Source organism: Thermobia domestica, chromosome 5, assembly GCF_964235325.1.
Source record: "Thermobia domestica chromosome 5, izTheDome1.hap1.1, whole genome shotgun sequence".
Taxonomy (NCBI): Eukaryota; Metazoa; Arthropoda; class Insecta; order Zygentoma; family Lepismatidae; genus Thermobia; species Thermobia domestica.
In genome coordinates, this window is record NC_137458.1 from 29,781,269 (window position 1) to 29,798,968 (window position 17,700).

General features: G+C 36.7%; 1 protein-coding gene across 1 annotated transcript in view; it reads left to right on the plus strand.

Annotated features, from left to right (window-relative positions):
- The window catches only part of LOC145684615 (uncharacterized), a 63,440-nt gene extending 47,205 nt beyond the window's left edge, over nt 1-16,235 (plus strand). The window contains exons 4-6 of the mRNA XM_081757003.1: nt 3,795-3,934; nt 9,835-9,937; nt 15,958-16,235. Coding sequence (XP_081613129.1) covers nt 3,795-3,934; nt 9,835-9,937; nt 15,958-16,174 — 460 coding nt within the window. The 3' untranslated portion in view covers nt 16,175-16,235. The remainder of the gene's footprint in view (nt 1-3,794; nt 3,935-9,834; nt 9,938-15,957) is intronic.
- Nucleotides 16,236-17,700: the final 1,465 nt, after the last annotated feature.

The window sequence follows — 17,700 nt, forward strand, 5'->3', positions numbered from 1 at the left end:
TATTATTATTATTATTATTATTATTATTATTATTATTATTATTATTATTATTATTTTACTTACCACTAATGTTGTCTACCTTTATTTGCAATGCAATGTGTTACTAAAAAGCAAATCAAATAACACTCCTCGCCATTCACGCCCCCGAACTCGAAATACATGAGTTACAGTTCTCTGTGTTAGGGGAAAGCACATTTATTATATTATTCTTTCAAATAACACGTTTCACAAGTTACTTCACTTTCAATGTGTAATTTCATATCATCACTAACAATCATCTTGTTCCGATACGAAAATAACCCCCTCCTGCAAAAAAAAAAGCCTGACCGTAGCGAAAGGGCGTGAACTTTCTTTATGCGATTAATCGGGTCCAATATTTCAATAAGTCTCTGCACACATATATTTCAGTAAAAGAGGAAAAGTTATTCAAACTTTCTGAATACCCATTTATGGGCGAAATTTGGTTCCCTTGGAACTTTTTAAGAGTTTCAAGGGCCGCCATTTTGAACATTTTCGTCTGATTATTCTGGTTAACGAACTGAAGATATTTCAACAATTAATGTTTGTGCCAAGTTTAATCTCAATCCGCTGAAAATTAGGGTGGTTATGGCATTCACAAATAGCGTTATATATATATATACACAGATAGATAGATAAATAGACACACAGAGGGAGAGAGAAAAGGTGTTTAGCTCCCTGCTCGCACCTGCGGTGCGTCAGAGCTAAACCGGGCCCCTTTGCAAAACGTATTGACCAGCCTAACTTAAACACAAACCTCTTAATTGCTAACGTGGAAACATGGTCGGGAGGTATAAAGCACGTAGAAATTGTATTTTTAATAACCATGAGTATGGATTCGAACACTCCACTTCCATGTTTTTCTTTTTACTTTTTGCAGCTACATCGGAACGTTCAATTTTTAACTAATTGCAAATGGCGTTTACATTCAAAATATGAGGAATTTTGGTGGCATTTGTTCGGATATTCTTCTCTTTCAAAATTAAGAAGAGAATAAAAGCAATACGCAAAGACAAAAAGTATTATCAGTACTAAACATTACTAATAATAATTGCTACGAAAGACTAAATACGACCTCTTTTACCATCTCGTATGAGCTGTATGTATTATTAACAAAATTTTTAAAAAACGTCCTTGACGGGGATTCGAACTCGTGTTCTTTTCATTCGTAAGCCAGCACCTTAACCAATACACCAAGATCATGGCGTGGTGAACGTTTAGTTGTCGGCGTATTTGTTGTATTTAAGTTTTATGTTCCCACTTCGACAATTTTTACTCTTTTTTCTAAGTTTAACAGCTGTTTCTGGCTATCACTTTCGGTGTCATCCTTTATTTACACTATGCACTATTCGTATTCACAGCTTGTGCTCCTCTGCAATGTCTTATTCAGATTAAACTTTTCTTTTTGCCCCTCAGTAAACATTTGATTGATTTAATTCTCATACTTTCCACGGATGGAGCGCAGGAATGCCAGACTCGAAAAATAGGTGTACATTTACTTTCCTGACAGATAATACAGTTTAGAAGTTATTAATTTTCAAAGGTGGGAAATTACCTTGATACTGACCCAGTTCACTCTTTGTTCCAGGTGATCTAAAATGGGTCTGACACGCGAACAGAAGATCGAAATCATCTTTATATCAGGAGAACGCAGCTACCGAACAATAGCAGCTGACTACAACAGACGGCACCCAGACCGAGAACCGGTATCGCACCGTACAGTGGCTCACGTGATCACCAAATTCCGGGAGACGGGCTTTTTTTCAAGATAGGGCACGTAATGGGCGACCTAAGACTGCCACCAATTAGGAAACTGCAACGGCGGTTGTTGCGTCGTTTGTGAAAAGTCCTAAACGAAGTATCCGTCGTGTGTCCCTAGTATGTGCAATAAGCCAAACCTTCGTTGTCCGGATATTGCACGCCAAAGTAGCATCCTTACAAGTTGCACATGCAACATAAACTGAACGAGGATGACCCTGATCGCCGGTTGGAGTTCTGCATGTGGGCTACTGAACAACACGAACTGGATCCTGCGTTTGCCAAGGGCATACTGTTCAGCGACGAGGCTTATTTCACTTTGAACGGGGAGGTTAATCGACATAATTGTCGATACTGGTGTGACGCAAATCCGAACTGGGTTGACCCGAGTCGAGAACATAGTCCAGCGAAGGTGATGGTGTGGTGTGGCATATAGGACACCCGCATCATTGGGCCGTTTTTCATTTACAACACCTTAACTGCGCCACAGTATCTGATGCTGCTGCAGGACCTTGTGTTCTCTGCCGCACTGAAAGCTCACGGCATTTTCCCATCTTATTTTCAGCACGTTGGAGCCCCTCCACACTATGGATTTGGTTTCCGTGAATGGTTGGATGAACAACTGCCAGGGAAGTGGATTGGTCGCCGTGGTCCCGTGGAGTGGCCGCCCAGATCCCCTGACTTAACGTCCCCTGGTTTTTATCTATGGGGACATCTTAAGCAGATAGTGTATGCTCAGACAATCCGTGATTTGAGACACGTATAGGAATGCATCTAACAAGCCTGTGACCAAATTTCAGGAGAGATTCTCCTCCGTGTGCAGTCAGAGTGGTTTCGGCGACTACAGTTGTGCATTGCACGGGATGGGCAACACGTAGAACATTTGTTGTAGCATTCAGTATCAAGGAAATTTCCCACCTTTGAACATTAATAACTTCTAAACTGTACAAGACAGAAAAAAATTACACCACTAAATGCCTGATCTCAAGCTAGTGTTATTTGATGTGTCATACACCCTCCTTCTCATTTAAAAAAATGACTTGAATCCAAAATGGCGGATTTCAAGATGGTGGCCATGAATGACATACACTCCATAAGTTACGGCCCCTCATCAAACCTCTGTTCCCATCATCACTTTTTACTTTTCCCGTCGATTTTCAAACTTATGCAGGTGTCCATTAACTTTTGACTCACCCTGTATATACCTTCTGCATCTAAATGCCCCCCCCCCAAATTTAGAGAGAAATCGGCGCCCTTGTCTCTACCCATGCAGCGCTGCACTTCAGTGGACCATCAGTGAATCTCCTCACTGAAAACGTGTATTTTGGCTCACTTCCCCTTTCCCCTGTCCAAAAGAATCCGTTGTTTCGGAAGCGGCGAAATTGTTTTTTCCTTTATGTCAGCGGGAGGGCGATAGCAGGTAGCAAGCAAGACGTTCCAGAAAGTTGCACATAGTTCAACTCCTTGCAACATGGAAAAAAATGTTGTGTGTCCCTTTCAAGACAATGTTTACATGGTGAAATATGGTAGGATTTCAAGATTTTTTTTTTATGGCAGCTACAAGTTTCATGTAATGAGCCAATGCAGTCTTAAACAGTGTATACATTTCTCTAGTGGACTCCGTATGTGAACCACAACAAAGTTCTTTAACTATTGGATGAACTATTATGTTAGTAACTTAGTTATAGAACCAGTTTCATTTTTCGTTTTATTATTTTAAAACAGGTCTCAAAATCTTAATATAAATTAATTAAGAGAACTAAAAATGTTGGCACGTTTAAATCTTTATGTAATGGAATAACTATTATTTATCAATTTACATAAACCGTATGCCTTCTCTTAATCTCTCATTTTAACTCTTTTTTTTCTGCTTTCCTTTTTAAGAAATAGAACAAAGACAATATCTATTTTTCGTGTCATTTGGTAGAATTGAACCACATGATACAAGAACTGTCAGCAATAAAAAGTAGTTTTTTGTGATACTTGAGTAATAGTTGTTCTTTGTTTATTTTTTACAGGAAACCAGCTGAGTTTCTTAGTTGCACAAATCACTTGGTTATGGCAATAGGGTTATGTCAGGATCCAGGCCATCGTGATATGGCAACACACAAGAAGGTTCAGAAAGTAACATTTGATTATATATGCGATAATCAAAAAAGTAATTATAATAACTTTTCATTTATTACTATTGTATGTATTAGTGTTATTGTTATAGAAAATACTAGTTAATGTAATGTTTCTACTGGGGAAAGGTAAACCATCTTATTTTAAAACTCGCCAAAACCAATGCCAAGTCAGACAATATGGCCTAATACGTGTTGAAAGTATTTACTGTGTAGTAAACATCGAATATCCGCCAGTCCTTGATTCGAATATCCTACGAAAACGACATAATTGTCTTATTTAATGCACAAGGAAATTAAGTATATCTTTGGACATTTTGGACGTATTTCATACTTCTGAAACTCCTTTCAGAACTCGAAATTAATGTCCAGAAATGTAAATTAATCTATTTTGCCCATGTATTTAAGAGTAGAGTATAAGCTCCATATTTCGTGTTCTTTCATTTTTGGTGACTGGAGTTGATTTCCTTGTGCTCTGAACTCCCTAAATATCCACCGATGACAGGAGGTGACCAATGAAGTAAGAGGATTTCATTTTCTATAGCCTTTAGACGCCTTAAATAGAAGAATATTACAGCCAAAAAATAATAAAGTTGTCTCTGTGTTGCTACAAATAGTATCCTAGAGGCCTCATCATTGCGAAATTAAAATACCGCTAATTTTGCAGTAACTATTTGATATCTTCAAATAGATAAAAGATAATCGTAAAGTGGAACAAGGCCTCCCTAGACAATGTTATTTTGCGTGAGATACCGTTATCATGGCTCATTTATCTGCTTTCGATTTCCAGCCATATTGAAAATCGGCATTTATTTTCGCGTTTCTAAATAACTGCAAACGGAAAGCTACTAGGTGAGTCGTAATAACGGTACCTCATGCAAAATAGCATCGTCTAGGGAGGTCTTGATCCACTTTTCCATCATCGATTTATCTGTTTGAAGATATCGTGTAATTAATGTAAAATTAGCGGTATTTTAATTTCGCAGTGATAGGGTCTCTTAAACCTTTTTGGAGTGACCTACAATTGAGGCATTAGTTTCAAGCCAGTTACGCCTCACTGGTAAATTTCTCTTATTAAAACTTTGTATTGCTCTTGATTAGTAAACAACAACTCAAGTTAAAGGAAATTTGTGTCGTACAATTTCAGTGTAGACCCACTAACTTTATTTTTAATGAAATTGAAATGTAAACACCAATTGATCATTACACATTTAATAAAGAAGAGTGTAAAGGCAACAGGAACATATAATGACAGAGGAACTTGTTCTAGGGTCTTTGTTGCGAGATTCTCAGATGGGCTAAGTGGACATCTGAGCTTAAAACACAATTGAATAAGACTGGACAAGACGAAGTGAATGATCAAACTATGTTCGCATACAACACGTTGTTAAGAAAAAATCAGGGGTGTAGCCAAGGGGGGCCCATCGGGGCCGGGCCCCCCCAAATGACCAGCTTTTAAAACATCATAGTAAAATTATTTCGCTTCATTCATTTAAAAGTAAAAAAGTTTATTGACAATTAATAATTTATGGTAAAATAGTATGGAGAAATACTGTTTTTCCATACCGATCGAAAAATAGGATACTTTTTTCTGACAGCAGATTACACAATTTACTGCGATTTATATTTGACAGTTTGAAGACAAACGTTTTAACAAGGTACTACAAATACAGCCATAAAACAAAGGTACTAAACTGATTTGTAAATACAGTATATTTTATATGCTTTAACAAGTGTTTTAAAAGACATAGATGATGAAAAATTTGGTGTCGCTCTCTTTATTTCTACTCAGTGTAATAAAATAATTATGTTTTTTTTAGTCATGAAGAATAAATAAATACTTTTGTCAGGAAACCATAAAGAAATTTCAAAGAAAATCAATCTTGTGTAGATAGGTTCTGTATACAAGGTCTTAAATTTAAATATAAAGGTAACCAAGAAAAGTTTTGTTGCTTTTTCTCCCACCACCTTCGAACATCGATATGTCATCTAACCTGGAAGATCTAAAATAGTCCCCATCAGCATCGACGACCTTCTGAAAACGTTCTGGAAGGCCAGGCCATGCAATCCATCACGGTAGAACTTGGTGGGCCGTGAAACGAAGAAAGTATCAGGTGCATTTTGGACTTTTACTGGGGATTTGAACTGGCGTCCTCTAAGGTGATTGTCCAAAGAATGAAACAGGTGATAATCGGATGGTGCAATACCCGGGGAATATAGTGGTTGCAATATTGTTTCCCATCCAAGGCGGAAAATGGTGTCCTGAGTCATCCTATCCACGTGGGACTTAGCGTTGTCCCGTAAACGAGGACCCTTTTGCAATCCAGAAGTGATGGCTCCAGAGTTTTGAGTTTTTGTTGAGCACAGCTCAACTGCTGACAGTACACAGTTGCATTGATACTCTGACCAGCTTGTAGCAGTTCCTGATGCACGATGCACCAAACACACAGAAGGATCTTCTTCTGGTATAGTGCTGGTTTCTGCTGTTTCGAAATCGGTTTATGGGATGCTAACCAATGATGACGGCGCCGTGGAGCTTCGTATAGGACACACTTTTTATCACATGTCAACGCCCTGTCCAGAAAAGACTCCGAAACAGTAAATAAAGACAGGCGACTGCTGCGTTGCCTTCTGGCCCGGAGTCAAAATATGAGAGACCCATCGACCCAACTTGTAGTGCTTCACAAGTTGATGGATGTGCTGCCGAATGGTTTCACCACATACTGAATTGTAGTCCCAGTTCCTCTTTATACATGTGTTGGTCTTCTGGCACGTGGTGTTTTCGGGTGTTTCGTCATCGTTCTTAAACTTGTTAAACCATCGCTGCAATGTTCGCGTCGTCACGACACCGTCGTCTGTCCCGCTACTGCGGCGTTTGACCTCCATTTGAACTCGTTCTGCATACATGCTCTTATGACGCTCTGTGGATGCTCCATGTTCCCTCTGTCTTTACGCAAGTTCATGGTGTGTCTGAATTGCCACAACCAGGTAGTATGTTGGATATACCCACACCAACAACTGACGTTCGCCTTATCTCCACTCGCATTCAACTCACAGTGTGAGGTCCAATTGAACACAGACCTCCACGAAAAGGGACATAACTTTCTTGGTTACCTTTATAATTATGCACAAAAGTATAGCGTTTGGTCCCGGACAGTAGTTCTTGATTAAGCATAATAAAAACTATATTGAATATAATTTATGGATAATAATAATAATAACAATAATAATAATAATAATAATAATAATAATAATAATAATAATAATAATAATAATAATAATAATAATAATAGACGAAGAAGAAGAAGAAGCTAAAATAGGAAACCAAAATTTTCCTTTCTTTCAGGCCTCAAAAACAGTAGCAGCAAAACTTTTTTTTTTTTTTTTTGGGCTTTGTACATTGTAGCTGCCCCCCCTCAAAAACGACGGGCCCCCCTACACAAACCTGCTGGCTACACCCCTGGAAAAAGTACACAATATGTCACCTAATGATCACTGATTAAAGGTACGTAATAATGCAGAAGTTCTAAACATCATATGAACGAATATTCACATCTGCCGAAGATTCATGCATGAAAAAACTGTCTACAACATAGGTGACGTTGCAGACACTACACAAAAAAAAAAAAAAAAACCCAATAATCAGAGCCCAAACTTCGATTGACAACTTTGTCTACTTTCAGGATAAAACAAACTAATATTATTTCACTTCATAAATATTGGTTTGTGTAACAAAAAATGTCGGGTCTAGAAGAGTAATACGAAAATGCTTTGTCACAAAAAAATGTTTATTCAATGTAGTCATCAACACGGCTTTCTGGATCATTAAGAAAAAAATCCTTACATGATTAATCCTTGAAAATGAAATGAAATGAAATCTTTGAGTTTTACGTCCCGCGGTTATGCCGGTTAGGCTAAAGGATACGGTGATGATGAGTAATGGATGAAATGGTGGAATGAAGAGTGGGAGGAAACGGGAGAACCCCGAGAAAACCCACGCACACGGTGTTTGTCCACCACATGATTAATCTTTGAGTCTGGAATGAAAGGAACACCGAGACTCGTTTTCTGAGAGTGCTCTGGTTGGTAGAATATTTTCGAGACAAATAGGAAAATTCTGAAAATGATTAAACATAATCTTAATTTAGGTAACACTTGGCATAAAGGAAAGCCTCATATCCAATCAGGTTATGCTTTGCGATTCCCCCTACATAGGAGTGTGTTGAAAACCACGTTTGACATTATTCTCTCACTTAAATGTTCCTTCTTTCGCATGATGTCAATTGCGTGACTCAACGAATGATTGGAGATAGATCATGGTAGCAGGATATTGTACTAAATTACATCTATCATAGTCAATCTCACTAAGATGAAATTTCATTTTTTATGAATGTAGGTGAGGTTATGGCATCTTTTCAGATTTTTCTTTGTTATCATTTCTATATATTTATATAATATATAACTCTTCCTGATATCTTCTCCCTTTTGATATAACTTATATCTCTAGTCACGGTCTTATAGGCGCTCAAAGACACCTACCACCTACATTCTGGCACCATATATGACCATGAGTCTTGTGCGACTATCTTTAACCTAAAGATTGACCAAGCTCAACGGTCACTTACGATTCTACGGTGACAAGCGTCCTGGGCACTGAAGTTAAATTTGCATACCCGGCATATACACTGTTTCTGTACAGTCAATTTCGTTTGAAAGTGATTATGTATGTGTGTTGAAATTATTTAAAATTTTGTAATCAGTATGATCTTCCTCTTGTCTATTTTCATTCCCGGCGAACCTTATACACCCGTTAACCACAACATTTTGTTTGTTCGTTTGTTTGTTATTCAAAAGAGATTGATTACGGTATATCATATATGTGGTAAATAAATATTCGTTGAAGAAACGAAGAAAATTGTTAGATGTCTTGTTCACGAAAATGGTCGGAACGAATTTCGTTTACCTGATACACGTAATTCAGAGATGCCCACATCGATGGTCGTAATGTTAGTCGTTAAGGTTTATATATTGGTTAAAACCTATTCGAAGAAAATATTTACTAAACTTTACTGTAGCAATATTGATATATATTTTTTTTTAATATAGCTATTTCTTCTTCAACTTTTATTTATCGACATACGTGTTATAGCTAAGACAAAATATAAGAACGACATTGAGCAGCCTACACCATCACTAAATAGAAAATTTATGTTTGTCTGTTCCAAACTCCTATGTAGCACGGAAAAAAGCTTCAGACCTGACAATATTGTTTGATTTCTGCCCAATCTTTTGTTTATTTAAGTTCATTACCATATTATTAATACTAACTTGCAATTACCACTCTTCAGAACGATAGTTTGGGAATATTGTTGATTCTCAACAATATTCTAGAAATCAAGTCAGATTCTCAGCTTTATTACAATACACTTGAGGGTGATTTCTTAACGTAGAAGTACCATGAACTTAATCAACAGAAACCAGCACTTCCACTTTGTTACTTTTAGTGAATGGAACAATATCCAAGGATCAATTCAGATAGCGGAACCAATGGTAATCCTTACAAACAGTATCCATTTATCCTATTCTGAGATTTCCATTATTACCCTCTACTATACATTTGCAGAGATCGCAGCACATATAAAACAAATAGGGCCTACCGTACTCTAACAAGGGAAAATTAAGGGAAAAAAATTAACTGGGGATTAAATCTCTAAGACAAACTTGTTAGAATTAAGTAAACTAGAACGCCATTTTATCAATTATAAAATGGACAATGTACCATTCAATACTTCATTCTGCTAAACATCCGTTTTTGTCTAAATATATTTTAATGTTTGGGTTTCTTTTTCACATTTAGTATTTACTATTTACCCTTGGTCACAAAGTGTGTATGTTAATGTATTGTAAATAACTCATTCTTTTTTTTTTTTTTCAGAATTTTCAGCCGCCGTAGGTTGTATGGCAAATCACGCAATGACAGCTTTTTATCATGCAACGGGAAACATAGGACGCCATGAATATTACGAAAGCGAATGCAGGTTTGATTTTAATTTTATTTAGTAATACACACAGTAAGTATTTAGTATATATATGGATAATCATTATCAAAAGACTGAGAAAAATTATAATCGTTCAAAACGTTCTAAACAAAATACTCTGTGTCCATACAAACAGCTGTTTCTTGGACTTGCTTTTCAAAATAACCATTATTGTTCACATAAAGAATCAAAATGGACTGTTGTTTCCAATGACACATATTTATTGAGGAAGTTTACGTTTATCAAAGAGCTGATTCTTAACCTTGAAAACATTTTACATATTCCAACAGCTTGATTGATCAACTTAACCAAATTTTGCGTAGCTATGCGATTCCAACAACTTTGGTCTTCGACAGATCTTCTGTATTCGTTGTCATGTATCCACTGACTGTTAAGTGAAGTTCATTTCACAGGAATGTGATAGATGATAAATCTTGAGACTAGAGCGGCTATTCCATTTTTACGAAGTGAGTCTCTTCTTTACTTTCCAGAAGTAAAGTGCAAAGCTACGCTCCAAAATACGCCAATCCAGTTGCATGCTTCACTTAAATGTTGTGGTGTACGTTTTTTGTACATTATTCCGTTGATTTAAAAGTCATCATCTTAATTACCTGTAGAATATCCCCACAATGACACTCTTTTCCGTGTTTTATTATACGCATTATATAGTCCTCCTAGATAAACACCACCTTTACTAAGACACTTATACGTCGGGTGGGAAGGATTAAGTACTACAGTCAAATTTAGAGCTACGTCGGCGGTAGTTCACTACGAGAAGGGTCACCCCTACCGAATTGGTATAAATGGAGTAGCCAGACGAAGAATGTTCTGGGAGAAGGTGTCGAAGTTGATGGAAATCATACTGATTGGTATGGTAGCTTAGACATTAGTCCCAGGCGTGGTCAAAGAAACTTTAACGACCGGGATATTGCCGGATGGAAGGCAATGGGAAACAGCCACTGTAATCTTCCTAGTTTGCTGACGGCAAAAGAAGGACATATGTAAATTGGTCTTTAGCAGGTCAAAATATAGTTTCGGAAGTAAAATACCCCTTCACTTGCATCTCCGGGAGGAGGATAGCTTGGAAGAACTATTGGAGGAGAAAGTGACAATGTGTGGAAGATAGATAGGAAAAGAAAAAAACAGGTAAACGAAAAGGTTTAGGACGTACGTGCCATGTTACAGGGAACGAAATAGAAAATTTTTAAGAGTAAATGAAACAAAATGAGTGAAGATATATAGGTAGGTAATGAGATGCTGAGCAGCGAAGGATAGAGAATATTATATTTAAGACATCGAAATAGGAATAATTCTTAACGATGTAGGAATAATCCTTGGCAAGCGTTTAAGAGAAAAACTAATAAAAGTAGAATTTGTTGATGATAGAGTTACGACGTTAAGACTTAAAGGGAAAAAAGAAGAATCTCGTAGTGATACAGACATACGCACCGGCTACTTCGCATACAACTGAATAAGTAGAAGAATAAGTATGACAAAATAGAAGAAATTATATACAGGAAAAAGTGGAGTGCATGTGTAAACACAATGGGAGATTTTAATGCAGTTGCAGGCAAATATGGTTTAGCCGAAAGAAACAAAAAGAAGAAAGTGAGCGGTCAATTTCTGTAGACAGAATTGGCAAGTAATATTGGGAACACGTTGATTCAATCAGCACAAAGGAAGAAGATATACATGAAAATTGTCAATAGATGGATGAATATATCAGAGAGAATACATAATGAAGACGACATTTCGGTAGGAGATTGAATGTTTAGGTGTAATCAGTTTGCAGATGATGTGGCGCTTGTTGCAGTATCTGAAAAGAAAATCCATAAAATGTTACAAAACTCGAGGAAGGGCTATGAAGTATATGGGATGAAAATAAATGTTAGAAAGACAAAAGTTGGAACAAAGCGGTTAGTGTCAAATGTAGAAGTAGGAAGGGAGAAAATAGAACAGCTGACTAGTTTCCTATACCGGGATAGTATTATTAATTAAGATATGAAGTGCAAACGTGAAATAAAAGCAAGGATAGGAATGACAAAAAAAAAAGCCTTTAGGAGGACGAAAAGACTATTTTCTGGGGTCTTGAACAAATAGTTGAAAAATTGACTCATAAAATGCTTCGTGTGGGGTATTGCCAGAAGCATGGACGTTACGCAAATTGATGAAAAACGACTCAAACTTTCGAAGTGTGTGTATGGAGAAGAATGGAGAGAATTACTTACATCGAGAAGAAAACGAATGATGGGGTGTTAGAAATGAAAAACAAATTAAATGAAATCTGTGAGTTTTACGTCTCACGTTTATGCCGGCTAGGCTAAAGGAGACGGTGATGATAAGAAATGAATGAATATGGTGGAATGAAGAAAGTGAGAGGAAACAGGAGAACCCCGAGAAAATCCACGCACACGGTGTTTGTCCATCATAAAGCTCACTTGGCGCGAGCTGGGATCGAACCAAGGACCCGATGCACCAGATATGAACGCTCTAGTACTGAGCCACCTCGGCCCCGGGGTGTTAGATATGTTGAGGGAGGAAAAGCAATTTAAGATATTATTAAGAAGATAAAGACAAACTTTGGGACATTTTCTAAGAAGCAACTGCTTCATGAAGAACGTGCTCGAAGGTATGGCGGCAGGAAAGGTTCAAAGAAGACTACAATTAATGGACTATATGAAGACAGAAAAATCGTACAAGAAGCCGGAAAGGTTATCGGAAGATCGTGGAGCATGGAAGATGCTCAGTTGGCAAATGACCTGCCAATCATTGCAGAATACCTATGGTGAAGATGATGCTGATGATTACATAGTTGGGATAAAAGCGCTTTACCGGAATGGTGATGTACAGAGAAATCTGTGCATTTGGAAACTGAAAAGTTGAAATTAAGATTTATTCGTCTAAAATATTATCTTCCGTTGTTCATTAGTCCAGTCTTTAAATTGTTTCCATGGAGTACTTTATTCGCAATATTTTCTGCTTGAAGAAGTGGTTTCTTTACTACAACCGTACCTCCAAAAGTTATAAATCTGAAGACTTCAGACTGAAGATACCGATACCTATCTAATACCAATTTAGAGCTGATTTTCCATAGTTCTGTTGCTACAGCCGGAGTGGTTAAATGTCTATTCCGTTTGCTTGTATTTCTAATGTACTTGTCTTTATAAGAACTTATTTCTGGACGACTAATTTGTTTCGGGGGAATAATTATACCAGTTTCTGATGGTCTTTAAAGAGTATGAAGCACAGTCATGGCATATTTGCAACCCTTTTCCACAGAGAATAGCTCTCTTCTCTGAAAATGATCACTTCAGTTCGAGATTCGACACTAAGCTCAGAATTTTTCTTTCGTGTTCTTCTGTGCGTTCTTCACACTATTGAGCTGGTTCACGCGAATGAAAACAGCACGCTTGTACCCTGCAGATTTTCTCAATATACGACGCGATTGAATAGCAGTCGTAGCTGTCAACAGATAATTATTGATAGGGTTTCGTATAAAGAGTATTAGATGTCCTCGAAACGAAGTATCACCAGACAAAACATGATGTTCATAGTCCACTCGTTAGTTATTCGTATCCCAAAGCAGTTTTCCATAACAAATGTATCTCAATGTAAACCGGACTGTTTATTTTCGTATTCTCATATGAACAATGTTGTTTATTTTACAGAACAAGTTCGATAAATACAGTTTTGTATAAATATAATGTCATTTGTTTGAAAAAATCTTGAAAACCAGTAGTATGCTCAGACTTTGGACAGTGATTATATAATTATATAAACTGAAAGACCATTCCTAATTCTAAAATAAGATAAATGCCCTTCAATCTCATCTCTGGGTGACTTATTTTTAGAACCTATCCAATGATTTATCCTAACCATTACTACTAGAATGGATGTAATCTCTTTTCGTCAACCAGACACTTACTGATATATTCAAAATTGCATTATACATATATTTATGTACCCTTCGCGAAAATCCTAAAAGTGTAGAATTATTGGTTATCAGTATCTTTACTCCTTGTAAAGGTATTAATCATTAATAGTAACAAAGAGGTAAGAATTGAACTGAAATTCCCTATATTAAACATTATCTATATATAGTTCGTACGCGCAGTACTGGTCGGAGGGCAGCAGTTTTAGCAGTTGTTTGTTTCTTGAACAAACTTCAACGTGTCTTTCAAAAGTAACGAATTGCTTATTCCCGCCCTGTAACAAAGAAAGAGCGAGAGAAGAGAAATCTCTGATATCAGGGCGCTGATAAGAACAAAGATAGACCTAAAAGCCCAGCGTTGCTAATTCAGCACTAGTAGTAATTCTAGCTTGATTCTTTTCACTTCTAGCCATTTTATAGTCAATTATCATATTCATTCTTACCTCTCTAAAAACTATAGTCATTATAAGTAAATTGTACGTAGGTAGAGGCAATTTAAACGCGAACGTTTTTACGGGCATGCCCTACTATGTTGCAAGTGAAATGCTGTTTATATTTTACAACTTTTATATATATATATTGTCTTATATTACATTATAAATGTATTAGATATTGCTACTGTAAACAGGAACTAATTTACGCACTGACCTGTTTCTCACTTTCTGATGGTTTTTGAAAACCCGGTACCTGTCCCGTTTTCAGCTGAAAATTTCATGGTCATCCTAGCCAGAAGGCAATGCGAGCAGACACCTTTGTTTCTTTGCTGTCTCGTCTGAGGAAGAATCTATTTCTGGACAGGTTGTTGACATCTGCCGATGTAAAGATGACTTCAAAGTAGGAAATACGTGTTTTGTGGTTTTTGCGAGAAAAGGGTTGCAGGGGCAATGGTCCCCTTCGAAATAACAAAGGATAGCGAACAACCCTTACGGAAATTGGATTTCGGTGGAATTGGTCCAAACCATGGATATGTTGTACATATCGTGTTCCTAAGAAAAATCTCAAGGGGCACAACCACAAATCACTGACCGTTTGGCTACTACAGGAGTACTTTTTTGAAAACAGCAGAAGATAGTGATATTCTGGATTTTGATGGAAAAGACTGAAACTATGATAAGTTGTAGATATTGTGATCCTGAGAAAAGGTCTTAGTGGGCATAACCACCAATCCCTGATATTTGGCCAATGTACGGTTTTAATCATTTTTTACTGAAATCCAGAATTTTATTATCTTCGGCTGTTAAAAAAGTGCCCCTGTATGGCCAAACGGTCAGTGATTTGTGGTTGTGTCCCTTAAGACTTTTTCTTAGGAACACAATATCTACAACATATCAGGGTTTCGAGAAATTCAAATGAAATCCAATTTCCGTAAGGATTGTGCGCTGTCCTTTCTTATTTCGAAGGGGGGTCATTGCCCCTGCAACCCTTTACTCGCAAAAACGACAAAACACGTATTTCCTACTTTGCAGTCATCTTTGCATCGGCAGAGTTTCGTTTCTTTAATGTGGCCCTTTTAATCAAGGGAGCCCTTTTTTGAAAAGACGTTCTTTGCCCCCTTTGATCTATTTCCCGAAAGAAACAAAAAAATAAGTTTCGATTTATTTTCGGTCTAGTATATATTTGCCAAGTTTGAAGAAAATCGGATGAAGAGAAACCATTGTGAAGCTATTCCCTTTAGATTTTCACTTTTTGGACTTGACGAGTTTTTACCCCAAAGTCTCCAAATGTTTTGTAGTCGAATTTACTCACAAACACGGCTTTTACAAAGATGCATCCAACGTACTCTACCAAGTCATGGTAGGTATTTTAGAAGTGTTGCTAGCTGCCGTTGGCCAACATGAGATCCCATCCCTGAATAGAGTGAATTTGATATTCTCATGCTCTCTTCTCCCAATAATAATAATAATAATAATAATAATAATAATAATAATAATAATAATAATAATAATAATAATAATATTAATAATAATAATATTATTAATAATAATAATAATAATAATAATAATAAAAGATTAATCTATTAGCCTTATCTTAATTTGAAATGTCATTGAAAGCACAAATTCAAACGTTTTATTTTTCTACTATTTTCCAGACACCTCCTTAGGACCGTCGACTTATTTTTTAACTATTTGGAAGGATACTTCCTTTGCAAGCAGAACCTGCTAGTACTAAAAGAGTGGCATTCAAAAATACAGAGTGAGTGTATTTGTGGAGAACCATGTCCATATAGATCGCATGGCAGTTCTTTCATTCTACATCCATATTTACGGCTCATAATGCAAATTACACCTCTGATCATATTTTCTTAAAAAACAAAGTAAAAAATATGTCTTGTCTGTTCATGGAAAATTAAAAAGTATTTAATTCGAATATCTAAAGTATTTATTCATTTATGCTTTCACTATGACCAGGGGTAAAAGTGAAGGGGAACGCGAGAAGACGCCGTCCACTCGCTCCCAGTAAATAGACGTCCCTCCACTTTCTAAGAAGATTACAATGGGTAAAGATAGGCAAGGACGACGGCGTGACGTCATTCGTCCATCTACGTTTTCAGATCCACTTTTACCTCTGATTATGGCTGTAGAACAGATTTTAACATGCTGGAGTTTTCGCTGTGTGTGATATTTTTTTAAGCTAAGGATAGAAGTCAGTGGAGAGCTCTTGTGAACGCGGCACTGAACCTCCGAGTTCCATAGGCCATAGAGTTAGTTAGTTAGTGACATTTTTTTTATAAATCCATTGATTAGCCTGAGTTCAGTATCATAAGTAGGGAACGGAACTTTATGTGCTAAACAACTCAGAAATATTTATTTATTTATGTGCTATAAATTTTGAAAATATGTGATAAAACCAGAAAAATATGTGACAAAAATAAAAATATTTCGTAACAGAAACTTAAACATTATGTGTATTTTAAATATCTCAAATTCAGTGTTAAAATGCTTACCTTCTAGCGAGCTATTCTTTAGAAGCGTTGCAGTGGACCACCATAATTTTCTCCAAGTTCTGCATTGTAAATTTGTGACGATTATATCTAAACAGCATCTTATATTACGAGAAAGATCGCTTCACGTCACAAGAAACAATTCTCGCATATTTGAAACACGAAATTTCACTAACACTGAAATTAACCACATTTTCCTCCACTTCGCCTTCCAAAACGCGATAATTAATTTTACACAATGTTTGAAAACCTTGGTATTAAAAAAAAAAAATGTCTGTAAATTTAGACATTAGCACTTGTCCAGGGAGTTCTTTCAGTTTCGTTTCTGCTATGCGAATTTCACCCACTGAAGCTCATAGTGTATTCGATGACGATTCAAGCTTTTCTATAGAACAAGAAAGAAAGGACAGGTTTGTTGAAATGAATGCTAATTCGAGTTTTACGGAGGGATCTTTTAACAGTTCTTGTAGAATTTCTATGAACGATGCTTCATCTTTGTCGAGATCATTTAAGACTCAAAGTTCCAGGCACAATACTCAAAGTTCTGGGCACAATACTCAACGGCATCCAACTAAGTGCCCCATCACGTAACTACAGGATCGGTTGGAAGAGGAATCCCAAGACATTTTTGATTAAAAATATCTATTGTTTTAGGTGACGTGATAAAAATTTCCTTACCACTGAAGTCTGTATTTTTGTCCATACATACCCAAATATTTTGATGCGTACATTCCGAGTGAATATGTTGTAAAGTTCGCTCGTAACACCTGTCCAGGTAAGTTTTTCGCAATGTTGATTCGTCAGGCGGTTCGAATTTCGTATATTTCACGAGAAACTTTCGTAATTCAGGGTTCTTTAATTTGAACAATGGATTATCTGTGGGAAAAAAAA